Below are 27,646 nucleotides of genomic sequence, written 5' to 3'. Positions count from 1 at the left end.
CCACTTCCAACCATCAATTTTTTGTCCATTTCAGATACCTGTCAACACTCAAAATATAACTACATCACTCAGTTTGTTAACACCCAATCAGATATTACATTTATGAACTTGCAACTCAAGAAATTCTACATTTTCCAGGTACCAAATGTTGTTTTTTGACATACAGGGCCTAATATAATTGAGTTATAAGTCAATTTTTACATCTGTCTTATACTACAATAGTTTTATTTCATTCATTGAATAACATTCTCACATATCAAACATATTAATTCCTATACTTTTCAAGAACCCAACTGTCCACCTGTGTCTAGTTTCCATTTTCCAGGTACCAGATGTTATTAAAACATAAAGGGCCTTATATTAGAATCTTTTCATCTCACCACTTGACACTGTATAGTTGGTTGCCTAACTTTAATCACATAATTTTCTCACCATAACTTTATCTTAAATACATAATTCACAACAATAACATTGATGGTTGATACTGTTATAATTTTATTTTATTTCAATTTTTCACAATTTTTAAATAACGTTGGCTTTTGTCTTAAATAGACATATATAGTTGCACTGACTGCTCTGTCACAACTTCCGTCATAACCTGCCAAGATTGTCATTTTAATCAGTTGCTTTATTGAAGTCCTCGTAGACATACCGTCTCAGGACTTGCAACTTATTGCAGAGTCATATGTCACCATGTTACCAATCCAACGGTAACTTTACCATCTAAATTGTAAAACAGACATTATGTAAACTAAATTTCAATTAGCAATTTTTAAAGGGTTTGTAACCCCATATTTAGTGGCTACATCCATGTATTAACTTGTAAGTATTAACCACATTTTACACTAACCTTAGTCAAAACTTAAATTATTTCAATTCTTTTTTAATTAAGTGGTTAAATACTTTTAGGGTACTGATGATGGAATACTTATTCCGAAAACGTTTTGCCAATTTAACATAGCCCAACTGGGTTTTTTATATACCTTTTTATAAAGGATTTTATTCAAAATTTTTAATATATGGTATACAGCCAAACACAGGAACTTAGTTTCCTTGTGGATTTTAAATTGACGTGTTTTAAGATTTTTTTAAAAAGTAGTCTGTTTCTGAAATAATGAATGTATTTCATACTTTTGCATCATACTGTTTCTTGTTAGATCAGGAGACATATCAAACTTAAATTGTAAATTGTTGCACTTAGGTATAGGGAATGTTATATGAAAATATTGATATAGATAATCTAAAATTATACAGAGTACTCCATTGGAAAAACAAGTTCCCTATATTTTCTAAGAAAACCGGCTGAATCTGAAAACATTGTAATTGGAAAAGAATATAGGCTAAATGAGACGACACTTATAAACAAATTGCGTAATTATTTTATTAGCCGTTTCTGTAATTCAAGCGTTTCATACATTTGACTCACACTGTATATCGGATCGAAAAAATCTTATCCAAATGGAATGTTGCGTTATGTATACGTAAAAAGTGAAGAATTTTGTATAATTAATGTACTTTCAATGCCTTTTTTTTTCAGAACGAAATGGCACCCAAATATAAGCTCATTTACTTCGATGTTACTGCTCTCGGTGAACCAATTAGGTTCCTCCTAAGCTATGGTCAACTAGATTTCGAAGACAAACGATTTGGTGTGGGAGACCCCGAATGGACTGCTGTTAAACCGAGTAAGTCGCAAAAACTGTTCATATATATTTTTTTAATGTCTTTATCTATTTAGCAAATAATTCAGAAATACAAGACGTAAATGATAGCAATGTAGCTGAAATTGTTGTATTAGAATTGTTGTATTAGAATCAAACGTTAGTATTATATTTGGACTAATAGTTTTATGTAATTACGGTTTTAATGGACATAAGCAACAATTGAAGGTTAAAATAAGTTTATTGACGTGTCAATTTCCACTTTAAACATCGTTGTCAAAATACAATGTTTGTATTTTGAGAACTAATTATCTTCAACGTTCTTTTTGCATATCTCTGAACTGCTGTCTATCGATCTGACAACCTAAGCATCTCTTCCACCAGTTTCGTGACTGATTGCACCCTACTTCCTAGCTCTCTCTCAAGCAGGCTCCTCTAATCTATCCATCTATCGCATGCCAAACATGTGTATGACAGTGTCCAATGGACTAGAGGTAATGGATTTTGACAAGAGCTATGAGTCATGCCGATACAGTACACAAGTATTACAAGGTTACTGTTATTTACAAGGTCATAGCTCTTGCCAAAATCCATTACTTATACCTAAGCTCTGACGTTACAATGGGTGGGAATTTTAAAAACCTTTCCAAACAAATCTGTTTTACGTGTATTTCTCCCATAAGAAGCTGGAAATGTTGATTTTTTTTTAAATATTTTAAAGAATAAATAAGGAAAATCGGTAAGATAGTTTCGAAACAAATTCAGATTTCTGCTTTAATCTGGAGCCTTCTAAAAATTGCAAGACATGGCCAGACGATGATAAAGATGTTAAAAGAGACATGGGGAATCTAAAATTTGCATTCCACGACATGTCTATTCATCTAGGCAGAAATCCTAACGAATTTGTTTCTCGTACTCATACAGAGTAGATCCGAATAAAATGAAAAAGACAAAAAAGATTTGATTTCACGTTCAAAGCGTCTATGTATCTATTGATACGTATTTCGACTTAAAAAGTCTCATCAGAATAGTTATTCATAGCCGTTCTTAACGTGAAAAATAATCTTCTCTGTCTTATTAGAAGCAACAATAACATGGCTTCGTTATGGACGCAATAGCGACATCTGATAGAAAAATCGGTAAGATAGTTTCGAAACAAATTCAGATTTCTGCTTTAATCTGGAGCCTTCTAAAAATTGCAAGACATGGCCAGACGATGATAAAGATGTTAAAAGAGACATGGGGAATCTAAAATTTGCATTCCACGACCACGATCCATTCCATGAACGGATCATTTTATTCGGATCTACTCTGTATGAGTACGAGAAACAAATTGGTTAGGATTTCTGCCTAGATGAATAGACATGTCGTGGAATGCAAATTTTAGATTCCCCATGTCTCTTTTAACATCTTTATCATCGTCTGGCCATGTCTTGCAATTTTTAGAAGGCTCCAGATTAAAGCAGAAATCTGAATTTGTTTCGAAACTATTTTACCGATTTTTCTATCAGATGTCGCTATTGCGTCCATAACGAAGCCATGTTATTGTTGCTTCTAATAAGACAGAGAAGATTATTTTTCACGTTAAGAACGGCTATGAATAACTATTCTGATGAGACTTTTTAAGTCGAAATACGTATCAATAGATACATAGACGCTTTGAACGTGAAATCAAATCTTTTCTGTCTTTTTCATTTCATTCAAAATAAATAAGGACTTTTGGTTCTGAACATTCATTCTGTGCGATTGGTTTTATTTGTTGTTCGTGAATTTGTGAGGTAAGAACATCAAAGTATTAAGATATTTACTGTCAAAGTTCATATTTTAAGGTTATATTATGTTTGTTTAAAACTTTAACTATCTTTTCTTTATTTCAAGGTATTTTGTTGTTGTTTTTATCAGATTTATTTTAATGTAAATCAATAAATCATTTAATTTATTTATGAAGTTGAAAAATATTTATGGGAGAAATACATGTACAGCTTGTCAAATTTAAGGTGATACTTGACAAATTTGTCCACTTGCGTAGAAAATTAAGTGAGAACGCATTCGGAGGAAAAGAGATACATAATGCGCTCGGTCTCTTCGCCTGGGTACACGTAAACTCATCACCATTTACCATAAATACCCTCGTACATAGTACAAACTCATCACCGCCATAAAAGTAGGGTTTTCAAAATAGACCCTAAGAGATTGGTAAACTGATCACTGTCCTACCTGCACCCCGGATCAGGTATAGACCATAAAATCCCAGCAAACGGCTAGTTTTTGGTGATTTCACAGAATAATCCAAATCCAGATGTCTTAAATGCAACTGCAATTTATTGGTTTTTATTTGGGAATTCCACAAAATTCTATTGATAGCTACCTAAAATCATGCGAAAAGAAAAATTTCTCTTCATTTGCCCTTGTTTCTTTAACATGGATCGTGAACTGCTAATTGATTACGTCCTGAGCCAATGTAGACAAAAAATGATGGTTATCAATAATTTCAAATTTCAATTGCGAAAACTCTAAAAAAATCGAATTGCCTTTTGTGGACTTGTGCGACGGAAGGGTGTAAGGCTAAATGTCATACAACTGGTGAGTGGAAATTTTATACCGTTTTTGTTTAGTTGTTTCGCACTGGTTTTCGCGAATCATCTTGATCAAACAGAAAAAAATCAGCGTAATTAAGTTCTTTAAGTTAACTGTATAAGATGTTTCTTGTAGGCAAGGCATAATATTACTTTGTTACTGTAGATTACCTGTTCTGATATTACATTTTGAGATTTCTAATTAAATTGTTAAAGTCACATTGTTATATATATATATATATATATATATATATATATATATATATATATATATATATATATATATACAGGGTATCCAATTAATTCATTCGGCACCATAGAAACCTTTTTATTTTTAGGTTTTATGAATTTTGTTATATAAAATAATTATGTTACATAAAAAATTTTGAATGATCTAAAACGTAGAATACAATGATCAGATATTAAATTTTTTTTAGTTGTATACGCGGTTTGTCAAAAAAAATGAATTTTGGATATTCTCAAGTCTTAATAAAATTCATGTTGTTTAACGAACCGCGTAAATGACTGAATAATACTAATATCTGATTCTGATGATTAAAATTCTAGATCATTTAGAACTAGAGAATAAATTTTTTTTCATAAAACTAAAAATAAAATTTTTTTCCATATGGTACCGACTTAATTGAACTTCTTATATACATATACTGAAAAAGCGATAAACGCTTGTAGTCAACGCTGATCAGTTTGACTACAAAACACAACTACATATTTGGGTGTGCAGCCGAAGATAGGATAAAGAAGTACTCTTTTCTGTCTACCAATCTTTCGCAAATCTTTATTTGCATCATCAGGGTGCTACAATAAACAAAATTAGTACAAATTACAGAATAAAAATTATTTTGTATCTTACACTAATTGAGGTTAGTTGTCATGATGTTTATAAAATGAAATGAACAACTCATCTGACTCCTAAAAATAATGGCGAAAACTAACCAAAAAATGTAAAAACATTGCTTTTAAAAGCACTCTAATTGCGGGATCTTTGTACAAGTCATTGAAAGATATAGTACAGGAAACTGGACTTAAGTATTTTGATGCATTCTGTCGTAATGAATGCATTGCTGATTACTTCAAATTTAAAAATTTCCGCCAATGAAGCCAAAAACTGTAAAGCTTTGCGCGTGTAAAAAATTAAGTTCCCTTCGACTTCAATGCACTAATAGCACACTTAAGTTTTTAGCTTTTCCTATTTTTCAGATATTTTATATTTACTAACTGTCCAAAATCGTCTATTATTTTCAAGATAGTCAAATAACGCCAAAACAGTAAGACTTAGGCCGAATGTATGCTTAACAAATTATCTCGTGAATTCAATGAGAAATATAAAAATGCAATGAAAATCAAATAACGAAGTTGGGACTACTTCCGATATAAACAAAAATAGCACATATTGACAAATATTTTCATTTTAAAGTTCACTATCGAAATCCTATGCAACTAAATTTTTAGATCTCAAAACCATTTAGATTGGCAGATACGTCTAATAGGCCACACCGTGAGATATATTAATATCTCAGTTAAATTTTAAAGCAACTTGCTTAAAATAATTTCCTAATTTATTAAATTATCACATAAACGAGAAGTATAACAGGTAAGAAGCAATCTTTCGCATTAGAAACCAGGCAAAAATCCCGGTGATGAGTTTACCTATCTGCGGTGATGAGTTTACCAATCTCAAAAGGATGCCGGTGATCAGTTTACTATATCTCCGAGGGTCTAATAATTTTATGGGGGGCTATTTAGTGATGAGTTCGTACACGTCCCTTCGCCTCGTTGCTACACTCCGTACTACAAGTTTACAGAGAGTGACCTTATTTATTAATGGAACTTCTATGATATGTCTATATTGTATGTTATTTTGACTTTTCAATTTTTCCTTCGGAAATTTTTCTCAAAATACAAAATATTTTGTTTTTGTTGCTTGGTAAAAAAATTCTTCTAATAATTATATTTTATTTGACTCATTCATATTCACCATTCAGTCATGTTGAAGCGGCAGTTTTTTCGAACACTTCTATAAATGTCTCTTTCTGTAATTTTATAAGAGGAATATTGGCAGAGATGAAAGCTTTACATTTGCGTTACAGTAAACTGTATAAGAATAAAAGAACAGTAGTTCTAAATTTTAGTAAGTCATAAATATTTTAATCTGTTGTTTATTTCTTTACAATAGAATAATACCAGCCCCGTTGGGATGGCTGTCAACATCCGGTATTTAGGTACCTACTAAACTGTATAACTTTATTAACTTTCCCGAATATTTTATTTTCGTAAGGAGATTTTGTAGAAATATATCCTATAAAATATATCTCAAATAGTGACTGAGTTGTCAATATGAATACGTCAGATAAAATAAAATTATTAGAAGAATTTTTTTACCAAGTAACAAAAACAAAATTTGTTTAGTTTATTGGTATTTCGGATTTTGAGTTTTCAAAATAAACTTATTTTAAACTAAAATTGTGGCTTATTCCCAATAAAAATAGTAAATTACATTATTATGCCAGAAGAAAATAGCTTAAGAATAATTTTTATTTTAAATAAAAACACACACACACACACACACACACACACACACACACACACACACAAGCGTACAACCCAGCTCCTACAGAGATATGTGTGTTAACCATTCCTTCATTTCGTCTTTTCTACACCCCATAGTGAGACATTTTTGCACTTGGACATTATGGTATGATGCATTGTCTATAACCAATACACTACGGGCTGGTATATTAGGAATAAGTTTTTCATGAATCCATTTTTTATAATTATTATAAGTAGTTCATTTCGCTATGATAATCTCCAGACTTCGTACCAGATTTAAATGTCAAACATGCGTTTTTTATGAACCCCATTTGGCCGCCGGCGTGAACAATAATTAGCATTTGCCCTTTGGACACTGGCTTGTGCAAACCTTCGGTGGTATTGTCTCCCCAGTATGTCATGGGTATGACAGGAATGAATCTAAGTTTCATCCATGTAAATTATGGGCCGATTTTCTTCCCTATATTGTTTAATATTTCTGAGAAACTTCCTCCGGAGCACTTGTATATCGGGTTTTTCCATTAGGATTTTCCTGTTATTCTTCGCTTTCTTCCATCGAAATCCCATATATCTCATCACTTTTCTCAAAGTTTCTGTATAAATATTGTCTTCATTATTTTTTTTATATGTCGCAATGTTGGAACTCGTTTTTCCGTAACATAATAATTTATTATTATACGCCAAAGTAAACCTTTGTCAAAATCGCCCAAGTTGGATTTTGGAGCAGATCTCATTCTTTTGTTGGGCGTCGAAAATGATGTAGAAGCACCTTCTTCTGTATTTTTCATTTCACGAGAGATCCGTTTTATAGTGGCTATACTTACTCCCGTTGCTAAGGAAGTACGCTCTTGATCTTTTTTAAAATCTTTAACATGCGGATTTTGCATCGCTTCTCTCTGCATAAAAATAATTACATTTGCTATTACCTCCCTCGTTTGTCCAGACAAGACTGCCTTTTAATTTTGAATGAAAATCCATGTTTATAATTTAAAATACTTAACAATAATTATTTATAAAGTCAAATCTATTGTAATACGATATTTCTTCAACACACAATAACTTTAAACATAAGTAAAATAAAAAAAACTTTGTGGGTGGAGCCTAATTGCAAATCGGCCAAGTATCACGTTAAATTTGACAAGCAATACTCATGAGGGTTTTCAGACGGGGATACTGTATGCGAGATACAGAATTTTCGATGGCGGCTGTATCGGATTCACGGGCATGCTCAGTGTTCCCAAACCTACCGATAAATCGTTAGATCTACCGATTTCGACGTATTTCTACCGATCTACCGACACAGGCTTAAATTCTACCGATTTTTATATTCAGATAGAAATTTTTACTTATTCTTAAATTTGAGAAGAAATATGTAAGAGACAAAACAATTTTTCTTCCGATACGTGTAATTTGCATTGAACATTTTTGTGTATTCACGAAAACGTGTGAAAACATTCAAAAATTTATTATTAAATGATACCTAAGCGGTACTTTACAAAGTACATGATGTCATAAAAGCTAATAATGCAATAAATGAATCCAAATCCATTGTGATCCCGACCGCTTGGTTCTGGGAATTTGTCAAGTTAGGAACGGAACAACGCATAGTTAATCTAAGCTTCCGAGTGCACCTCACGTAAAAACTCGGTAGTTTGTTTGTTGTATAATATTTCCTTGTAAAAAGGTTTTATACTCGAGTTTTCGTTTCTCGGATAAGTATTCGATTCCTAGTCACAGACTCATTTAAAGATTTAAATTTCAGTCAGTTGGGGTTTGTGAAGTCGTAACTAGTAACGTCGTGTTATTGTATTAGTTAGCGTAATTTTTTATTGTACGCGTAACAATAATTTAATAGTTATGTCGTCAAGTTCTGAAAGTGATTCAAACCTAGGTGAAACAAGTAGCAGGTGTCTAAAAAGAACAAAATATATGCAGACATACAAAAAGCAATGGGAGAACAATTTAAAATATTCTGGGTGGATAAAACACAGCAGTAAAGGGGTTAATTTTGCATTTTGCTCTTGTTGTGCTAAACATATAAATGTTAGTTCTGGTACTGATGCTGTTGACAAACATGCTAATCGCAAAATCCATATGGACAAGGCTAAAGCCATGAAATCACAATCAAAACTGCAATTTGATCGTATTACTAATAAATCTGAAGATCAAAGAAAAGGTAAGTCATAACGTTTATATATTTGAATTTTCAGTTTGTTATATTTAAAAAAAATTTCAGCTGAAATCAGACTATGCGCTTTCCTTGTAGAGCATAATCTACCTTTTACAATTATGGATCATTTACCCGATCTCTTGAAAACTATTAATCCAGATGTGATTAAGGAGTTGAAATGTGCTAGGACAAAAAGCCAGAATATAGTCGAGAAAATAATGGGAAAATATAGTTTTGAGATTTTATGTGAAGATTTACGACGAAAAAAATTTTCTCTAATAATAGATGAATCGACTGATCTTTCCACCACGAAGCATTTATGTTTAGTCGTAAGGTATGAAAAAAACTATGTTATTCAAGATTCCTTTCTGTCTCTCATACCACTAGCCTCGGCAGATGCAAATACTCTTTTTCAAGCTGTGCTAAGTTTTTTTGCTGAACACAATATTCCTTACAAGGATAATCTCATTGGTTTTGCATCTGATGGAGCTAATGTCATGATGGGTTCTAAACATTCTTTCATGACTCTTTTAAAAAATGAAATCCCTGAAATTTTTATTATGAAATGTATATGTCATTCTTACCACTTGTGTGCATCTTATGCATGCGAAAAATTGCCAAGATTTGTTGAGGACTTAGTGCGAGATATTCATAATTATTTTTCTTCAAGTCCTAAACGCATTTCTCAATACAGAGAATTTCAATCATTCTGTAATGTTAAATTTCATAAAATATTACATCCGTCCCAAACTCGCTGGCTTTCCGTACATGCTGCAGTATCGCGTATATTGGAACAGTATAATGCGCTGAAGTTATTTTTCACAGATGCTGTTCAGAATAACGAATTACTTGCAGCTGAAAATATCTTAGTTAAACTTAATGATGTTACTACTCTTTTATTTCTGTCATTTTTAGATTTCGTATTACCCTTATTTAATAACATAAATAAAGAAATGCAATCACAGTCGCCTAAAATCCATTTAGTGTATTCCAAAATCTGTTCAACTTTAAAAACATTGTTCGACTGTTTTTTAAAAAGAGAATATATTTTGGACAAGTCAATCGAAAACATTGATTTTAGAAATTCTAGAAATTATTTAGATCTTGAACAAATATATTATGGCGCGAGGGTACAAAATATTTTTTATAATCATACAGATTTAACTCCAGAACAAAAACATTTGTTTCAATTGAGATGTCTTGACTTCTACATTGAAAGTTGCAACCAAATTGTTAAAAGAATGCCCCTAGAAAGCAATAAGCTAAAAGAATTGTCTAATATAGGTCCCGCAAAAGTTAAATCTGGTGAAATTTCATCTATTACCCATATGTGTGGCTTATTCCCTGGACTAGTCCTATCCTCGACATCTAGCAATATTCCAACACAGGTAATTGACACTGAGTGGCGTCTATTGCGAAATACGGAAGAAATAAAAGATTTAGATGAAGATGTAGAACAGTTTTGGAAGGGTGTTACGAAATTTAAAAATGGCGACGGAACGCCAACGTTTTCTCACCTAACAAGTTTCATTTTCAACCTTCTATCTTTACCACAGTCCTCAGCAAATGTTGAGCGAATATTTTCTACTGTGAATATACTTAAAACCAAACGGAGAAATCGTTTATCAACGGAAACAATAACAGGTACTTATTTTACACGCTAAAAGATATATAGCTGGAGAAGGAGAAAACACCTGTTATAATTTTGAAATTGGAAAATCACTAATTTTCAAAATATCAAAAGATCGTTGGTATGAGAAAGAAAATGAATAGGCTTTCTAATCATTTTTTATTTTATGTTTTTTAAGTTAATAACTCGATTTCTCTGTTTTGGATGATAAGGTCTTTTGTTATAATCATCTTTATAGGAATTAATCAGTTAAGAGTTTAGATTTTAATCAGTTTGAGTGTATATTTATATATTTTTTTCTTAATAAGTGTTGATTGTTTTAGAGAATAAGTGTCTGATTTGTTTAAGATCTAATATCTTCTGTTACTTATTACAATATGTTTTTATTATTTTACTGTTATTGCAATGTTTCATTTAGTTTGAGATTATATTATATAATTTGAGAATTTATGTACCTAATATTTTAATAAGTGTTGAATGTTTTAGAGAAAAGTGTCTGATATTGTTTAAGATCTAATATCTTCTGTTACTTATTAAAATATGTTTTTATTTATTTTACTGTTATTTCAATATTTCATTTAGTTTGAGATTATATTATATGGTTTAAAATAAACATGACAAATAAAGTTTTTTAAGTCCTCTTTTTTTTCTCTCGTCTACTTAGTAGAATCCAGACCTTAATATTTATGTAGTATATGTACCCAATATAAATGTGACAACTTCGTATTTCCCACTTCGTTACTGTTGGATGTTACTGCCAGCCAAGTGCCAACGTGCCAGCAGTGCCAACCTTCTCGTTTTAAGTTCAGTATCTCGGTTCTCATTTTTTTATTTTATTAGATTTAAATGAATAAACATATTTTATTTTTTCTTAAATAAACGAATTGCAAGACATTATGAAATTTAAACAAAATATTATATTTTGAAAAATCTACCGATTTTACTCCACAATCTACCGATTTTTTTTTTAAATTCTACCGATTTTATTTTTTTACGTTTGGGAACACTGGGCATGCTCGTCAGTATGAAAATAGTAGCAGTGCAGTGCGGTTATATTTTTGGATTATGGATGTAGAAGAGTGTGTTATGCTGTGGTACATATTAAATAAAAAGAAACTGAAAAGACGACGTAATTTGAGGGTTCATCCTATTGTAGAATTAAGAGAAACCAAGGGAACGTATAGTTTGCTGTATCAAGATTTATTGCAAGATCCATCGAAGTTTTTTAATTATTTTCGAATGTCTGTGAAGTCGTTTGAATAACTTCATAAAATTTTGGAAATTCAATTGAGTAAAAAAGACACAACTATGCGTAGAATTATTTCATCAAAATAACGGCTTTCTATGACTTTTTAAAGTTAAAGTCTATGACTTAAATTTAAAATAAATATGTGTACTTATCTCCAATTTGTAAATTGTTTACCTCGCCCTAAATAAAAAATGACCGTATTCCTTTCACAATAATGTAGTTTGATATTCGTTAAATAATCAAAATTCCAATTAGCAAACTTTTAAAACTAAACTGTATACGTATGAAACAAAATATTAAACTATTCTACTATGTATTTATAATACAAACATGTTTATTTCTTACCATATTCATTTTGCTGTACTGTAGTATTGACCTCAAAATTGTCGCTTAGAATTTTCGACCCAGCACTGCTGCTTTTTATTTCTATTGCAGTAATCTGGCCATGCCGTATCCCATAGACAGGGAGTTGATTGTACCAAACAAATAAATTTGTCATTATCAAATACAGCACGCTCCATTATTTAACTATATTCAGGAAACACCTTCTTTCTTTCGTTGCTCATTCACAATTATTCGACAGAAAATCGCGCGTCTATGGAATGTGGTGCAAAAGTATTCGTGTCTGAAAGCGTTCATTTAACGTAATGGTTCTTCTGTATCTGGCATACGCATTCAGTCGTCGGCGACAGGAAGGTCCGAGATACTGATTTCGGTATCTCGCATACTGTATCCCTCGCGCGTCCCGTCTGAAAAGCTCCATTTGAGTCTATGTAATATCTGCGTCTCGGATACGCGTATCTCGGATACAGTATCCTCGTCTGAAAGGGGGCTTACAGAATTGTTTGGAAAGGGCCCCGCCCATTGTGACGTCAGACTTAGGTAGTCCATATTTCGCAGTACAAGCATTTGTCTTCCTTTCTGAATCTGTAACGATTGGCCCTAAAATAAATGTCCACAGCGCCACCCTCCTCATCTCGTCTCATTCATCCTACCACACCTCTTTTTTATGGTTGTCATTGCTAAATAATGATCACTGCCTGCTTTGTATCCTCTTTTCACTTTAACGTGTTTTATTCTCTAACGTCTTATATTTTTTTCTACTCATTTCGGAAATACTTATTCCTGAGTCTAAGTAAAGTGGGTTTTTTCCCTATTTCATATATGACACGACAATTTATATTTTTGGATGCTGTAATTATCAGGTCATTATTAATATTAAAGGTTTTCGTAAATAATCTGACAAACCTTTTCTTGGTGTTCGAATTTTTTCAAATATGTTTCAAATTTCGTTCAATAAAATCCATTTTTCGTTCAAATTAGAGAGACACATAATATTCTATGCATATTTCTTTCCTGAATTCTTCTCATTCACATAAGTGTTTTATTGAATTTTCGCAAGATATGGATTGGATGTTTTCGGAGGTCTTCACGTTTCGTAGATCTTAAAATTAGGATACTATTTAAGATTTTTTTATCATAAACGTAATAACAGACAAAAAGGTACATAGTTACCCCTTGTTTCTTATAAATACTCACTTAAATATTACTTCGATGAGATTATGTCACAGTCAGCTGTTTTATATTTATGCTCTTGTCATTAAGTAAAATAAGAAAAGTCTATTGTGTGCTGTGAAAGATAATTGATTTAACGTCAAACAAGACAATTTTTACGTTAGAAAGAAGCCAACTTGTGGTAACATGTATTGTAAAACTCACCAAATTTTATATTAATATTGAATAAGGAACATGTAATAATTAGTAAATATTGTAATCAACCGTATTCTAAAGTGATATTTGTCTTTAAAATAATTTTTATATTTTTTATACTATTTTCAGCAACTCCTTTCGGTCAAGCACCACTTTTGGAACATGATGGAAAAGTGGCTCATCAGTCAATTGCCATCAGCCGTTATCTGGCTAAGCAAGTAAAACTGGTAGGAAGCAACGATTGGGAAGACTTGGAAATCGATGCTGCTGTTGATACCATAAATGACTTACGCGCAAGTAAGTGAACTATATAAATAATGCTATAGGAATTTGCATATCTTTTTATTTCAAAATGTATTCGTGTCCTATTAAAATCATAAGGCGCAGACCAACTTCTACTATTGAATTTAGGGTGACATAAATTCTGAGACCGACAAATTAAAAACTAAAAAACAAAAACACACTGGAACACAGGGACAATTAACACTTTAAAAGAGTTTTGGTTTATTAGATAACATCACTTTTAATTACGATTTGTTTTTTGATTTATTTGTTTACGGGAAGGTAGACATTTTAGAATTGTTTTTGGAAAAATAATATCCAGGTGGCCACCTGCCCAGGAGAAATATGAGACAGAAGAAACACAACTTAATCTGCAAGATTATACCTATTACACAGACGGGTCTAAAACTACATAAAGGTCGGTTGCAGAAATATTCAATAGTGGTGGAAATTAAAACAATTCTATTTTAACAAGGAGAATATACCTTTGTATTTCGAGAAGAGATTTATGCAATCTTACACTGTGGAAGAGAAATTAATATGAGTATGTCCGCGACCGAAAATAAATCTGAATCTGAACATTTATGACTCTTACAGGGAAAGTATATCTTATCAAGCCCATGAAAAAATGTATTTTATACGGACATGCGCTGATAGGGCTGAAGTACTGCGGAAAAGATGCAGAAATCATCTCAGAGTCATAACAGATTTTCTTACTGGACTTGCACCAGTCAAGGGGCACCTGCATACAATGGGGTTGTTTTGTAACACAGCAAATGTTTTGAGCTACATAAAATGAACGAGGCTGTGTTGCTCAGTCGTAAGAAGTGTGGGAGTGGTCTTTACAGTCTTACAACCACATAAACCAGACAATTGGAGAGAATAGAGCTAAATCGGAAATACTGAATAAACAAAACAAAGAAAAATTATAAACAATTTGCCAAAAAGTGCGCCACCGACTTTTTTTTTATAGCTTCTTAGGCCGGCTTCACACATGGGATTCAACGTTGGAGCCAACGTTGGGTCAACTGTGTTTCCACGTTCGATGAGGCATCCACACATTGGGTTGAGTATTGGGGCGATATCAGTCTGTTCCCTCTAGAGCCAACGTCAACATGTCCGACATGGAAATTGCAGCGGCTGCCGCTGTCGTGAAAATGAGTGCATATGATTATATTTTGCTACAAAAAAGGCGAATTTTACGTTATTTTGTTTACAGCGTTACTTAAAGCTACTAGATTTTTAGAAATGCCGTATTTGGCAACTGCAGACTGAATATATGTGTAAACCTAACGTCGAGGCTCTGAATCCCTTGTATTCTTTTATTAACTCAATTCCCAAATTTCTGAGCCTTATATTTTGGCTATATTCTGCATCAAACGTGACTTTAATCCACAGCCGATATATGGAAGTACATATCTTAAAAGTTACACGACCTCCCGACGGTGGTCTATTAGGACAAAATGATCTACAGTGTAGGTAAAAGTTTATGGTCTGTATTGTCGAATTTAACAGGATATCTAACACAGATATAAAATCATAATAGACAAGGACAACAATCATATTTCCCCTTGGTCTCCCCTCCACATTTCTAATAGACGCCCATTAGTGAGACGATTATTTCCGATCCAGCTTATACTTAAGAAACCACCGGCAAGGTTGCCTTAATAGATATTTTAATTAAAACATTGAATTGATTCAAAAAATTGGCGACCAGTGGCGCGGTTATATTGCCATTCAAAAATGGATGATAATATTAAAAACAAATTGACACAAATACTGGTACAAAATTTCTTAAATCCATGAGAAATTTACAGATTCGCATTATTTGACAAATTGTAACCTAATTTCCAATAAAACAAGATAATTTTGGCAACATCGCCATTCATTCTTCCTCTTCAATGGTAAACAGCGTTAAGAGACAAGTTCAACGGTATGCTATGTATTTTAGAGGTGAGTCATGTACGTTTTTATCGTTAACGAAACTGACCCGTTCTTCATAAACAAGTAACTTTGATTGTTTAACAGTAGTTTCAAATAAGCGAGTACATAAACATAATATTGGCTATTATCGTTTATGTGTATATGTATTGAAGTGAAAGCAACTAACGAAGGATATATTTATTATAACTTGAAAAATAAATTAAACAATACAAATAGTAAATAATACTTTACACATTATTATTAAATCGCAAATCGTCTAAATTGACATTTAAAAACAAGTTTTTCCACTTTACTTGTTAACTGTGTTCTTCTTTTATTTAAAATTAAGCCAGATTTTGAACATGTCTTCACAAGGAACAGATGTTGCTACAATATTACAATATTTTATGAATCTAGTGGTTAAGTTAGGATATACATGGCGATGGTTTTTCCTCCACTGTAATGGACAGTTCCAATCTCTGGAATTACCCAGAATTTTTTCTGGGTAATATATCATCAGACAAATACATGTCGACTTCTTTTATAGCTCTCGATACAGGTGTACGTTTAGATGAGTCCGATTAATTCATCAAAAATACAGCATGGACTTAGTCATCTTTGTAGGTTTCTTTTTCTTGTACTGGTTGATTTTCAATTGTACAATCTTCTTTTTCTTTAATTATAGAAGTAACCAGCTTCTTAACTCTTTCTTTTGTTTTTTAACTTCATTTTTATCAGAAAATCCCTGCATTTAATTCCTTATTTGTCGTTAACGAACCTACGGTTTCTCACTGGTAAGCCAATTAGTTGATGGTTGATTCAAAAAAACTACGTTTTGTGTAGACGTAAACACAGGGGCAACGAACATTTTACGTCGACGAGGACGATTAGATGATCTGAGAGACTACTACAAAACTAAAAATAACATGCGACTCTTTCAGGACGGTGGACAGTCGGGCGATCGGTTGACGTTGAAAGTAAAATAACTAGGTATTCTGATTAATGAATGAGTTTCAATTTTCGATTAATCTGACTTTTCGATTTCAAATCTTTATTGATAGTTTGCCAAAGGATTTATTTATTGTAAATATTCAATTAAGAGAAGTCTTTTTCTTAGTCAAAATTATTTACCTAGTATAAGAATATAATTTTATTTTCAAAAAATGCACATTTATAGAAGATGCAGCTTTTATGCTCCACTTTCTGAATATTGCAATGATTGAACTTCTCCTGATGCATTTCTGTCCGTTCCGACTACTTCTACGACAAGTACTGACATACTACCACCGCCAACCAAGCGTCAAAAGGTGATGGATACTTCCATTAATAAAAAGATAAGTTTAAAACAAAAGATACAAATAGATATGGATTTACTAAACCTATGCAAAGACTCGTTTCATCCGTTTTCCATAGTTGAAGAAAGAGCTTCTAAAAAGTTTGCAAGGTGGATTCCTGGATATAAACTGAAAACAAGAAAAACTGTGTCAGGTTCATCACTTCAGGAATGTTATATCAAAACTGAGCAAATTATTAGAGCACAAGTTGTTAAAGAAGTAGAAAATATCTGTATTACTACTGACCTCTGGACATCTGGAGTAACTGAAAGTTACATCGCATTAACAGGACATTATTTAACCGAAAATTTAAAATTTAAAACGGTTTTATTAGGTTGCTACCATTTTTCTGGAAACCATAATTAAGAAAACATCGCTTTTGAAATTAGTGAAATTATTAATCAGTGGAGTTTAAAAGGATTAGTAAATTTTGCAGTAACTGATAATACCTCAAATATGGTCAAAGCTATTAAAGATTTTTGGGATGGAAACATTTAAATTGTTTGGCTCACACGTTTAATTTAATGGTCAAGGACGCACTTAAATGCTATCGTGTAGAAATAGATAAAATAAAAAAAGTCGTTTTTTTTTATATTTCGACAAAAAACACATTTCAAAAAAAGTACATTATCTTCAGAAGGCTTTTAAAGAAAAATTACAACATAACAAAGTTCCCAAACGGCCAATCCAAGACGTGGAAACTTCACCTATTACATGTTAAAAAGAATGTCCGAGTTAGAAAAGGCGCCAAATCTAAATAATGAAGACTGGATTATTTGTTCTCAACTTTCCCAAATTTTACGGCCTTTTGAAGAAATAACAAGTACAATGAGTGGCCAAAAATACTTGAAGGACAGTTCAGTGATTGTTATGGTACGCTGCCTGCAAGAATCTTGCAATAAAATATAAGAAAAAGGTAACCTTACATCTATAGTATCCGACGTAGTCTTTTTCTTCGCGTGCCATATCAGAATTATCCGACGTTGGCGATCACCATTGCGAAGGCTTCTTGATCTTCTGCAATATGGAATAATTGTCCTGCATTTGATATCTGCGTCCATTTACGAATGTTTTTTAACCAATACACTTGTTTTCTTCCTACACCTCTACGGCCCTTTATTTTGCCGTCGACTTCCCCTTACTATATGTCCCAGATAAGACATTTTTCGATGTTTAACAGTCTTTAGCATTGCTCTATCTTTATTGACGCTCCTTAGTACTTTTTCATTAGTTTTCCTTGTCCAAGGTATCTTCAGCATTCGTCTATGAACCCACATTTCCAATGCTTCAATTTTGTTCATGATCGATACTTTTAGCGCCCACACTTCTGCATTATACAAAAGTATTGACCAAACATAACACTTAACCATTCTTTGTCTTAGTTCTAAACTGAGATGGTTATTGCAAAGAAATAATTTTCATTTTCTTCATTTTCATAAAAGTTGTTTTAGTAATTGCTATTCTACGTTTGATTTCTATGTCTGGATCTAGTTGGTCCGTTATCACAGTTCCCAAATATGTCATTTTGTGAACTTTCTCAACTTGGACTCCGTTTAATTGAAGCTTTGCATCGGGATGTGGGTCATTATTTGACACAGTTATGGCCTCATTTGTACTTTGTCACATTTGTTCTATGCCTAGGTTATCACCCTATTATTTATATAAGATCTTTTCCTATTTCATTTAGTTTTTCTATATTGTATCGTCTTCTTTTCTTTGTCTGTTGTTTTCTTTGTTTCTTTATCCTTTTGTAGAGTACTACATCTCACAGGTAGTTTTGCCAGAAAACGATCCGAGTCAATTTCGACTCTCGTTTGGGAAGATGTTCATATTGGTCCATTAGTTGCTAAAATAAGTCTTTTGTTTTATCATTTGTTCCTCGGATGGGGCATATATTACATTATAACAATATTTTCCCCCTTAACTCAACATTTGCAACAATTGCAAACATGCTGTCTGAAAGACGTAACTTATTTTATAAGTTTCAGCAACGGTAACGACTGTTCATAGCATCCTATCCTTCCTCCAATTTTAAATAGCGTCGTTCCGTCAATTTTCGTTATTATTTCCTTTCCCATTTGTTTTTTTTTCTTTAAGGAACAAAATATCTATTTTTTTTATCTCATTAATTAGCTCCCTTAAAATACCTTCATAAAAAGTTCACCAACATTCCAGGTCATTCCATAGGCCTTGCGACTATTAATTCTTATATCGAGATTTTATTGCAAGCTTTATTTACTTTCTCACGCTACGGGACTTGACAATATCTGAGTTTAAAAAATTATTCTCATTGACTTGTGTCAGGTACTTAAAATAGATAATAAAATTTATTTAATTTGATTTCAAGAGCGGTTATCTTTCAAAACAAATTAACTTTTATATGTAGCGAATGGGTAAGTATGAATTAATGAACAGAATAAATAATGATTATTATTTAATCTTAAAAAGTCGCTATATAAACGAGAGCTAATTAAATTATCAGGTGTGAGTCTATGACCTTGAACCTTTTTTTAAAAATGGCCCCATAAATGCTGAATGGTGCATGAATACAATATTAACGTCCATTACGCTAACTAAATAAAAAATCTGACCCACAAATAGCCAAAATGACATTACATGTTTTAGAACGTCTTTTTGCAAGTAATAATTCGCAATAACAAGTCCTACCCTCAACCAAAAAAGCATCGTGGCACCATCAACGGTGAAGTTCACCAGGAGAAGTTTTTTATAATTTTGAAGCAACAATTGCTTAATTTCTCTTTTTTTCTTTCTTTCCTTCCTTTTACCCTATCAGGGTGTCGGATTTGGACTAACTATTTTATTTTCCATTCACACATCTGTTTAATTTTTTTCTATTTCCTGTCATTCTTTTCAATTCATCGAGTGTTATGCTGCATCCTCATCAGATGCCCATACCAGGTTTGCTATTTTATTCATTATTGGTTCTTGGTTGGCCATTCTCCTAATAGTCTCGTTGCTTAATCTATCCCATTTCCATTGCATTTATCCTGCTCTTATGTTTTTCCATAATTATCCAGTTTTCACTTGCATAGAGCACAGTCAGTATCACTATTGTGTTATATATTTTTATCCTTGTCTCTCGTGTAAGTTCTCTTTTTCCCAGTATTGGGGTTAACGCATAGTATAACTTGTTTGATTTATTTGCTCTATTTATTATTTCCCAGTCTATTTTTTCGTCGTTAGTAATTTTACTTCCCAGGTATTCTTAAGCTGTAACTATTTCCAATTCTGTTTTTACATTTTTTCTTTATTTCATTATCTCTGCCATGATTATCATTATCTTACTTTTTTTCTCGCTAATTTCGATTTTTAGTTCTTCTATTTGTTCTAATCATTTATCCATTAGTTTCTGCATTTTATTCTCGGAATCTGCTATTAGTACTATGTCGTCCGCATACATTAAGGACTCTATTGTTACCGGTTGTAATCTGTAGCATCCTATTATTGTCTGTAGTTGATTGGTTCTTACTCTAGTATTTCTTATCAATTCGTTCATTACTATTATGAATAGCAAAGGGCTGAAACATCTCCTTGTTAATACTTCTCTTCCAATTTCCTACCTCTTCAAAATTCTTCCGATCTTTCCCCTGTTATTTGTACCCATCCAAACCTGGTTTGGTTTAATGCCAAAATTAACTCTGAATAGGTAAAAGTTATCTGAAGTAGAATAAAAATGAAAATTTTTTTGATTGTCTACAATTTGTTTCTTATAGCTTTTACACAATTCCAAATGTTTGAAAGGGGTGTAGATCTATTGAGTTGATTAAGAAAGGTTATCCAACTATTTTTTTGTTTTAACTTGAAATGAGTTTAGCCATTGCTGCAATATTTTGGTAATTCAGATAATTTGTAATATTTCCTTGTCTTCTGAACAATTTAAGTGCGTGGGAGCGACTTTCAGCTATATCAGAACATTCTTCGTCCCACCAATAGGGCCTTGGGACAGAAGGAATGAAAGGTTTTTTAACAGGCATGGATGCAGATGCTGCTGAAGATATAACTTCAAATAATTTTTTTGTTATTCGACAGTTATCTGAATCATTTAGAGATAAATTTGTACTGATTTCATTTTCAATAAATGCTTGAAAGGCTGACCAATCGGCACGACCGTCATTCCACTTGGTTGCCGGATTGATTTCGAAAGATATGGGAGCAATTTGAAGCTGAATCTGAATAGGGTAGTGATCAGAACCCAAAGTGGCTTGATATACGGACCAATTTACCAAATCTGCGAAGAAGGGGAGATAAGAGTTAAATCAACTGCAGAGTGATTACCATTGGGATTAACTCTGGTGGTCGATCCATCATTTAAAGTAATTAGTTCCAAAAAATCTAAAGCTTCTGTTAAATCCTTTCCCCGCGATCTTCCGGAATAGGGCCCCACCTGTAATGGTGTATGCCCCACCTATGTTTGAAGGTTTGTATACTGAAACGAAAGAAATATTTATATCTGGAATAAATACTGCACATACTTCAATGCCTCTTTAAAAATTTTGAATTATTACACTTTCTTGATAGTTAATTGTTTGTAAGATAAATATACCAACTCCGCCATGTCCGTCATCACGACATCTTTTAATGAAATTATATCCCTTTATATTAAAATTACTATTGGACATAAGCCACGTTTCGGAAAGTATGATAATATCAACATGGTTTTTATTAAGGTAATTTAACAAATTATTTTTATTAGATGTTATTGGTCTACTATTCCACTGCAAAATTACTAATTGGTTTTTAATTGTTTGTTTATTAGCCATTTTTAAAGTTTAATCAGTAAAATAGTTTTTCACTTGAATCTGATTCACTATATGTTTCCATAGCATCATTTGGATCACTTGGAACAAAGGCACGTTCTACAAAGTCCCTGATATTAGATTCCATGAGAGTATTTGGTGCTAATTGAAAATTTTTTTGAAATTTATTTATGAAGGAGGTAATTAACATTATAGTTTTCTCTTTATAGTCCATAAATTCTTCTCTGTAGGGGTTAGGTATAATGGGTTTAGGTTTTTGACTAGGTTTAAAAGATTTTTTTTACAGTCATCGTATTTGGTGTAGAAGAGGTTGGGTGTGTTCGTTTAATTGTTTTAATAGTATTCACTTTAGAAGCTGGTTTTGGTTTTTTAAAAGTAATATTAGATGATGGACTGTCGCCAGAAGTATTCGGTAAAGTTGGAAAATTATTATCGTTGTTTAAAATAGAGAATCGGGTATTCGTAGCCACCTTCGCATATGATGGATTATATATATTTTCAGCTTCTTTAAAAGAAATATTTTCAACTGACATAATTTGTTTTATCCCCTTTTGCTTTGCATATACAGGACAAATACGTGAAATTGAGGGGTGGTCGTTATTATTACAATAAATACACAAATTATTTTCTTTACAGTCCTCTTTTGTATGACTTGTATGTGTACACTTTTGGCATCTCTCATTTTTTGATTTACATTGCCTAGCTGAGTGGCCATATCTCAGACATTTGAAACACTGTACAACGGGTTGTATGTAAGGTTCAACATAAAAATTGCATAAATTTATTTGTATACATTTTGGTATTTCATTTCCTAAAAATTCTACTATTATCATTTGTCTTTTTACCAAAACTACGTTTCCATCAGAATCTATAATTTTCCTTTTCATACGATTGACACTTGAGACCTGTTTGTTTGATTTGATAGCCGTTAATAAATATTCTTCAGAAAAGAAAGTATCTACCATCCTGACAACTCCTTTTTTGTGAGTGTAGAATTGAGGTATAAATGCTATTAACTCATTTTTTAATATAACTTCGTGGTTAACTAAACTATTGGCTATTTCTAAGGTATTAAAAATAACCTTTACCCTATTAACTCCTACCGGTTTAATGTCTATTACATCTTTTTTTAAAATTTCATCTTTAAGGAGAAAGTGCCCTATCTTAATTGGAAAAAGTCTCCCTAAATTTTTATTTTTATGTTCCACAAACACATAAAATGGACCATTATCTCCTGGTCTATAACTGTTATTCATATCTATTTGTTGGATATACCTGCTATATTCACTATCACTTTTATTAAACGTGTTTTTTTCATCGGGCGGCTTATCGCCGCCCGTTTTTTCTGACATCACTTAACCCTTAAAAAACTCTAATATGCTCTCCGTAAATATCAATACCAAAACTAACAACTAATTACACTTATATTTTACAAGAAACAATCACCAGCTAATTCACAAAACTGGAATACGTCCACCCACCTTGACTAACGAATTCGAACTCGCCCAAAAACTTAACGAAGGCTTTATTATGCCGTGTATACTAAAAGAGGGATAGGTTGTCGTGTACAAACTACAAAGGTATGCTGTCCAGGGTGAGAGAATAAATAAAGGATCTCGCACAAAACTTATGGAAAAGGCCCTCGGTTAAATCTACCCAAACTTTGCCATGTTGTAGAATGCAATGTGTCAAACAAAAGTCTAAATGGGTACAGGACCCAAAAACCAAAATTTGAGGGTGCAATAGCACCAAGGCAAAGATCACTCTTACGAATATAATTAGATTTTGAGAATGTAATCAGAGGAGGTATTTATTCTGTCCTTGAGATTCTAAATGTCATTTGGAGGTCCAAATGGCTTCTTCATGAAAATCACTATTTTTTCTTCGTAAAAGAGGTTACATTTTTTTTAAAATATATCATCAAATTTGGTAAAGACACAAAAGGATTTTTGGGGTCACTGTTTCCGAATTAGTGGTTTTAACATCTGTCAAATCGAGGTTGGAAGATAGTTTAAGGTTTATCTGAAGTTACCTGCATGTCATCTCAATGTTGGATTGAGAATAAATAAAATTGGACTGTTCGTCAACTCCGCCATATATGATACTCAATACTTTTCTTTTAAAGATTCGTAGTAACTCTTCATCTTGGGTCGTCATTGCCCATGTTTCTGATCCGTAGGTGAGCAGTGGGTGTATTATTGTTTTATAAAGTTTGCACTTTGTTGGTCTTGACATATTCATATGGTCTTCTATTCTAGGTATCTCATTTTACCAAAACTTGTGTGGGGCGACATTATGATTTGTTGGGAGGTGGGGGCTGCAGAACTTGGCCGGCCTAAGGGTGTCATGAAGCTAAATGCATCCTGATCCTATATAACTCTTTATAGTGTTGTAGGTTTATAGTCCTATATTTTGTTTCGTTTAAATTTTAAATGAAATTCATACGGTTATATTTAAAAGATTATAAATACAATAAATTTTTATAGTCTATAATTTCTATAATAATACAAACTTATAAGTAATTAATGAATGTATTGTTTTTAGAGATCGCTGCTTACCACTATGAAAATGACCCTGCAGTCAAAGAGACCAGGAAACAACCTTTATTTAAGGAAATTCTTCCATTCTACCTTGAAAAGTTAGAAGCTCAAGTACAGAAAAATAATGGTTATTTGGCTACTGGAAAAGTAAGTTAAAAACTGAATATTTAGTCCAGTCGGGATAGTATTTTACCATGCATGGCAAACTGCCCAAAATTTTATCATTCTAACCTTTAGGGGGCTCAATAGTAGTGTAAATTTAAAATCGCGACTGAATTCCGCCGCTGCGTCAGCCGCCATGTTAATTTAAAAGGAAAATCGTTTTGCTCAATTTCTCTGACATTTCCCACTTTCAACATAAATGTCAAGGACTCAAAATGTTGCAAATGCGATTTCCTACAATTACTTTTTTACAAATTTTTTGTGCAATCGATTTTTACCAATTTAAAGGAAAAAATGGTGGTAGGAGGGAAAGCATAATTATCGAATTATCTCGTGTATTATTAACTTAATGACATGAATGTACATAAGCAAAAATGAAGAGAATAATTATATTTAATACAATTTTGACTTCTTTAATTTTTTTGCTAAAATCAATATTTAAAGTTGTAGGTTCATTTCTGTATATGGCCAGCTGCTAATGACGTCACCGCCTAGAGTTCGTTAGGTTTAGGACCTTAAATATGGATTTCAGCAAAAAAAAAGAAAAAGATCAAAATTGGATAAAATATAATTCTCTCCATTTTTGTTTGTGCAAAAATGGTTCTCCTTTTTCATTTAAAAAAATTCAAGATGGGGCTACGCAATTGTTGGACTTAAACGCGATTTTAAATTTACACTACTATTGACCCCATTAAAGATTAAAATATAAAATTTAGGTTAGCTCGCCATGCGGTTCGTTAGGCATAGGACTCTTAATATTGATTTCAGCATAAAAATTAAAGAGATCGCAATTGTATAAAATATAAGTCTCTCCATTTTTCTTCATGTACATCCATGTCGTAAAGTTAATAATAAGCGAGATAATTCTAAACTTATGCTTCCCTCCCCCTTTCAATAGTTTCCCCCTTAACACGGAGAATATCGACCGCAAAAAAAAATTGTAAAAAAGAAATTGTAGGAAATCACATTTTTAACAATTTGTTCTTACCGTTTTTGTCGAAAAGCTTAAAATGGCGGAGATATTGAGCAAAAATGGTTCTCCTTTTTCATTTTAAAATTCAAGATGGCGACTAACGCAACGGTTGGATTCAGTCGCGATTTTAAATTTACTTTTTTTCGTTTAACCCGACTGGACTAAATGTATATCAAACCTGATAAAATATTAATTAATACTATTTTCTTATACTTGTTTGAGGCGCATAATAATGCCCCTCAACAGTTATTTTTTATTCGATTTCACTACAAGATTGTTCTTGTTCATTAATCTGTTTAGTTCTTTCTTACTTGTCGTTAATAGTGTTAGATCGTCTGCGAATGCTATATTGATGGTCATTTTTTATGATTTTTCATTGCGAGCTAGATTTATTTTTTTTATTTATATTCTTCAATTAGAAGTTGTAACTTTTTAATTTTACAGTACTTTTATCTAACATTTCATAAAAACTTTTTAACTTGTAGATCTATTAAAGTTACAAATGTATTAAGTACATAATAACAATTATACGAGCCTTTTTAAATGAAATCAGCAAGTGAATATCATTTATTTATCTATTTCGACACGCGTAATAATAAATATTTATTAACTTGTCCTTCTAAGAACACTCATTTTATATTGTTTTTGTACACACTTTTTATGAAGTGTTTTGTTAGTTGATAAATATTCTGAAAATATATATGAATCTTATATACATACCGGCCGGTCTCTTTAAGGTCCTCTAACTTCTCATAAAAGCGACATTAGGATTTCCAAACCTCCTTGTGCCTTAGCGCAGCATGCCATCTCAACAAAACATGAAATCGACTTCACAAACGTCAAAATGCTGGCCAATCAACAAAATTATCATTAGAGATCCCTCCTATAAATGTGCCATATTCTTGATAATCATCCATCAGCTCTTAATAAATGAACTGACATCGATAATTTGATCCAGATTTATCACTCTCTCATCTTACACAATAAATCAAACTCCATATCCAAGCTCAACAAATCGTTTGATATATTCCGCCATTCACAACCTCCCTTCAAACAAATTATTCCATGAACCCCCTGTAATTTTTTTTACCAATTCCTTTTCAACAATTTCGCTCAGTGAAGGTACGACCACCCACTAATAGAATAAACACACGTGCTGATGCTTCTATTTTCTATAGAAGATATTTGCTCAATATGTTAAATAACTTTACAGTTTCTATAATATCCGAAAGAATACAAATTGTTTTGTAAGTATAGTAAGCTAATATTGTAGGCGTTTACTTATAAACTTTTTCATTATATTTGTATTGAACTGAAGAAGCTTTTGAAAAATAAAAAAAAGCGACACATATTCAATAAATCGATAAACTTCTCTTTTTTTGGCAACATAAATGACCGAATAAACCACTGCATTCACTTGCTGAATACTGAATATTATATATATATATATATATATATATATATATATATATATATATATATATATATATATATATATTTCACGGCATTTTCATCCTTATCTAATCGTCAATTGTATCTAAATGATTTCACAAATTCTAATTTTAAATCAGTACGGATGTCTGTATATTCTCACATACTTTCTTGTTTAAGACAAAAATATAATTGAATAATAAAGTTTAAATACTGTTTATTAAGTATACTTACGTGCTTATAGTACATAGCAAATACAGTGTATAGCATGACGCTGAAATTTTATGAATCATAATTATGAATCATAACGTACAGAAATAAATTCTAGATGATTTATTATGAATAGTGACTTACTTACAAAAATCTTTTTTTCGCAAACCGTGTTATAAATAATTTTATTTGTTTCAGTTAACCTGGGCTGATTTGTTCTTCGTCGCTCTCTTGCAATACTTTCAGTTTATGCTCCAAAAGGATTTAGTGGAAAACTCACCAAACTTGCAAAAACTTAAAGAGAAAGTACTCGCATTGCCCAATATCAAAGCCTGGGTAGACAAACGGCCTAAAACTAATTTCTAAATCGAAATATACTTGTTCCCTGTGAATTTACTCGTTTTAAATAAAATGACAATTATTTTTAAATTTGGTATAAATTTTATAAT

At 32.0% G+C, this 27,646-nt stretch overlaps 2 protein-coding genes across 2 annotated transcripts; both read left to right on the top strand.

Annotated features, from left to right (window-relative positions):
- The first annotated feature begins 1,533 nt into the window (after positions 1–1,533).
- LOC140436795 (glutathione S-transferase-like) lies at positions 1,534–27,646 on the top strand. The gene is made up of 4 exons (XM_072525887.1): positions 1,534–1,685; positions 13,694–13,861; positions 24,426–24,568; positions 27,396–27,646. Exons 1-4 carry the CDS (start codon positions 1,544–1,546, stop codon positions 27,561–27,563), a joined length of 621 nt encoding a protein of 206 aa, XP_072381988.1. The 5' UTR covers positions 1,534–1,543; the 3' UTR covers positions 27,564–27,646.
- LOC140436794 (uncharacterized) lies at positions 8,323–11,465 on the top strand. Its single transcript, XM_072525886.1, has 2 exons — positions 8,323–8,981; positions 9,042–11,465. Exons 1-2 carry the CDS (start codon positions 8,663–8,665, stop codon positions 10,637–10,639), a joined length of 1,917 nt encoding a protein of 638 aa, XP_072381987.1. The 5' UTR covers positions 8,323–8,662; the 3' UTR covers positions 10,640–11,465.

Source organism: Diabrotica undecimpunctata, chromosome 3 (assembly GCF_040954645.1).
Source record: "Diabrotica undecimpunctata isolate CICGRU chromosome 3, icDiaUnde3, whole genome shotgun sequence".
In the NCBI taxonomy this organism is placed as follows: Eukaryota; Metazoa; Arthropoda; class Insecta; order Coleoptera; family Chrysomelidae; genus Diabrotica; species Diabrotica undecimpunctata.
The sequence above is the reverse complement of the archived record's forward strand: the minus strand, read 5'-3'. Positions and strand labels throughout refer to the sequence as shown.

Bases quoted from the DNA above. Each gene is read 5' to 3' on its own strand.
- LOC140436795 (XM_072525887.1), top strand. From the start codon at position 1,544: ATGGCACCCAAATATAAGCTCATTTACTTCGATGTTACTGCTCTCGGT. The intron at 13,862-24,425 runs GTAAGTGAACTA...TATTGTTTTTAG, and splicing joins CATAAATGACTTACGCGCAA to AGATCGCTGCTTACCACTAT. The intron at 24,569-27,395 runs GTAAGTTAAAAA...TATTTGTTTCAG, and splicing joins GTTATTTGGCTACTGGAAAA to TTAACCTGGGCTGATTTGTT.
- LOC140436794 (XM_072525886.1), top strand. From the start codon at position 8,663: ATGTCGTCAAGTTCTGAAAGTGATTCAAACCTAGGTGAAACAAGTAGC. The intron at 8,982-9,041 runs GTAAGTCATAAC...AAAAAATTTCAG, and splicing joins ATCTGAAGATCAAAGAAAAG to CTGAAATCAGACTATGCGCT.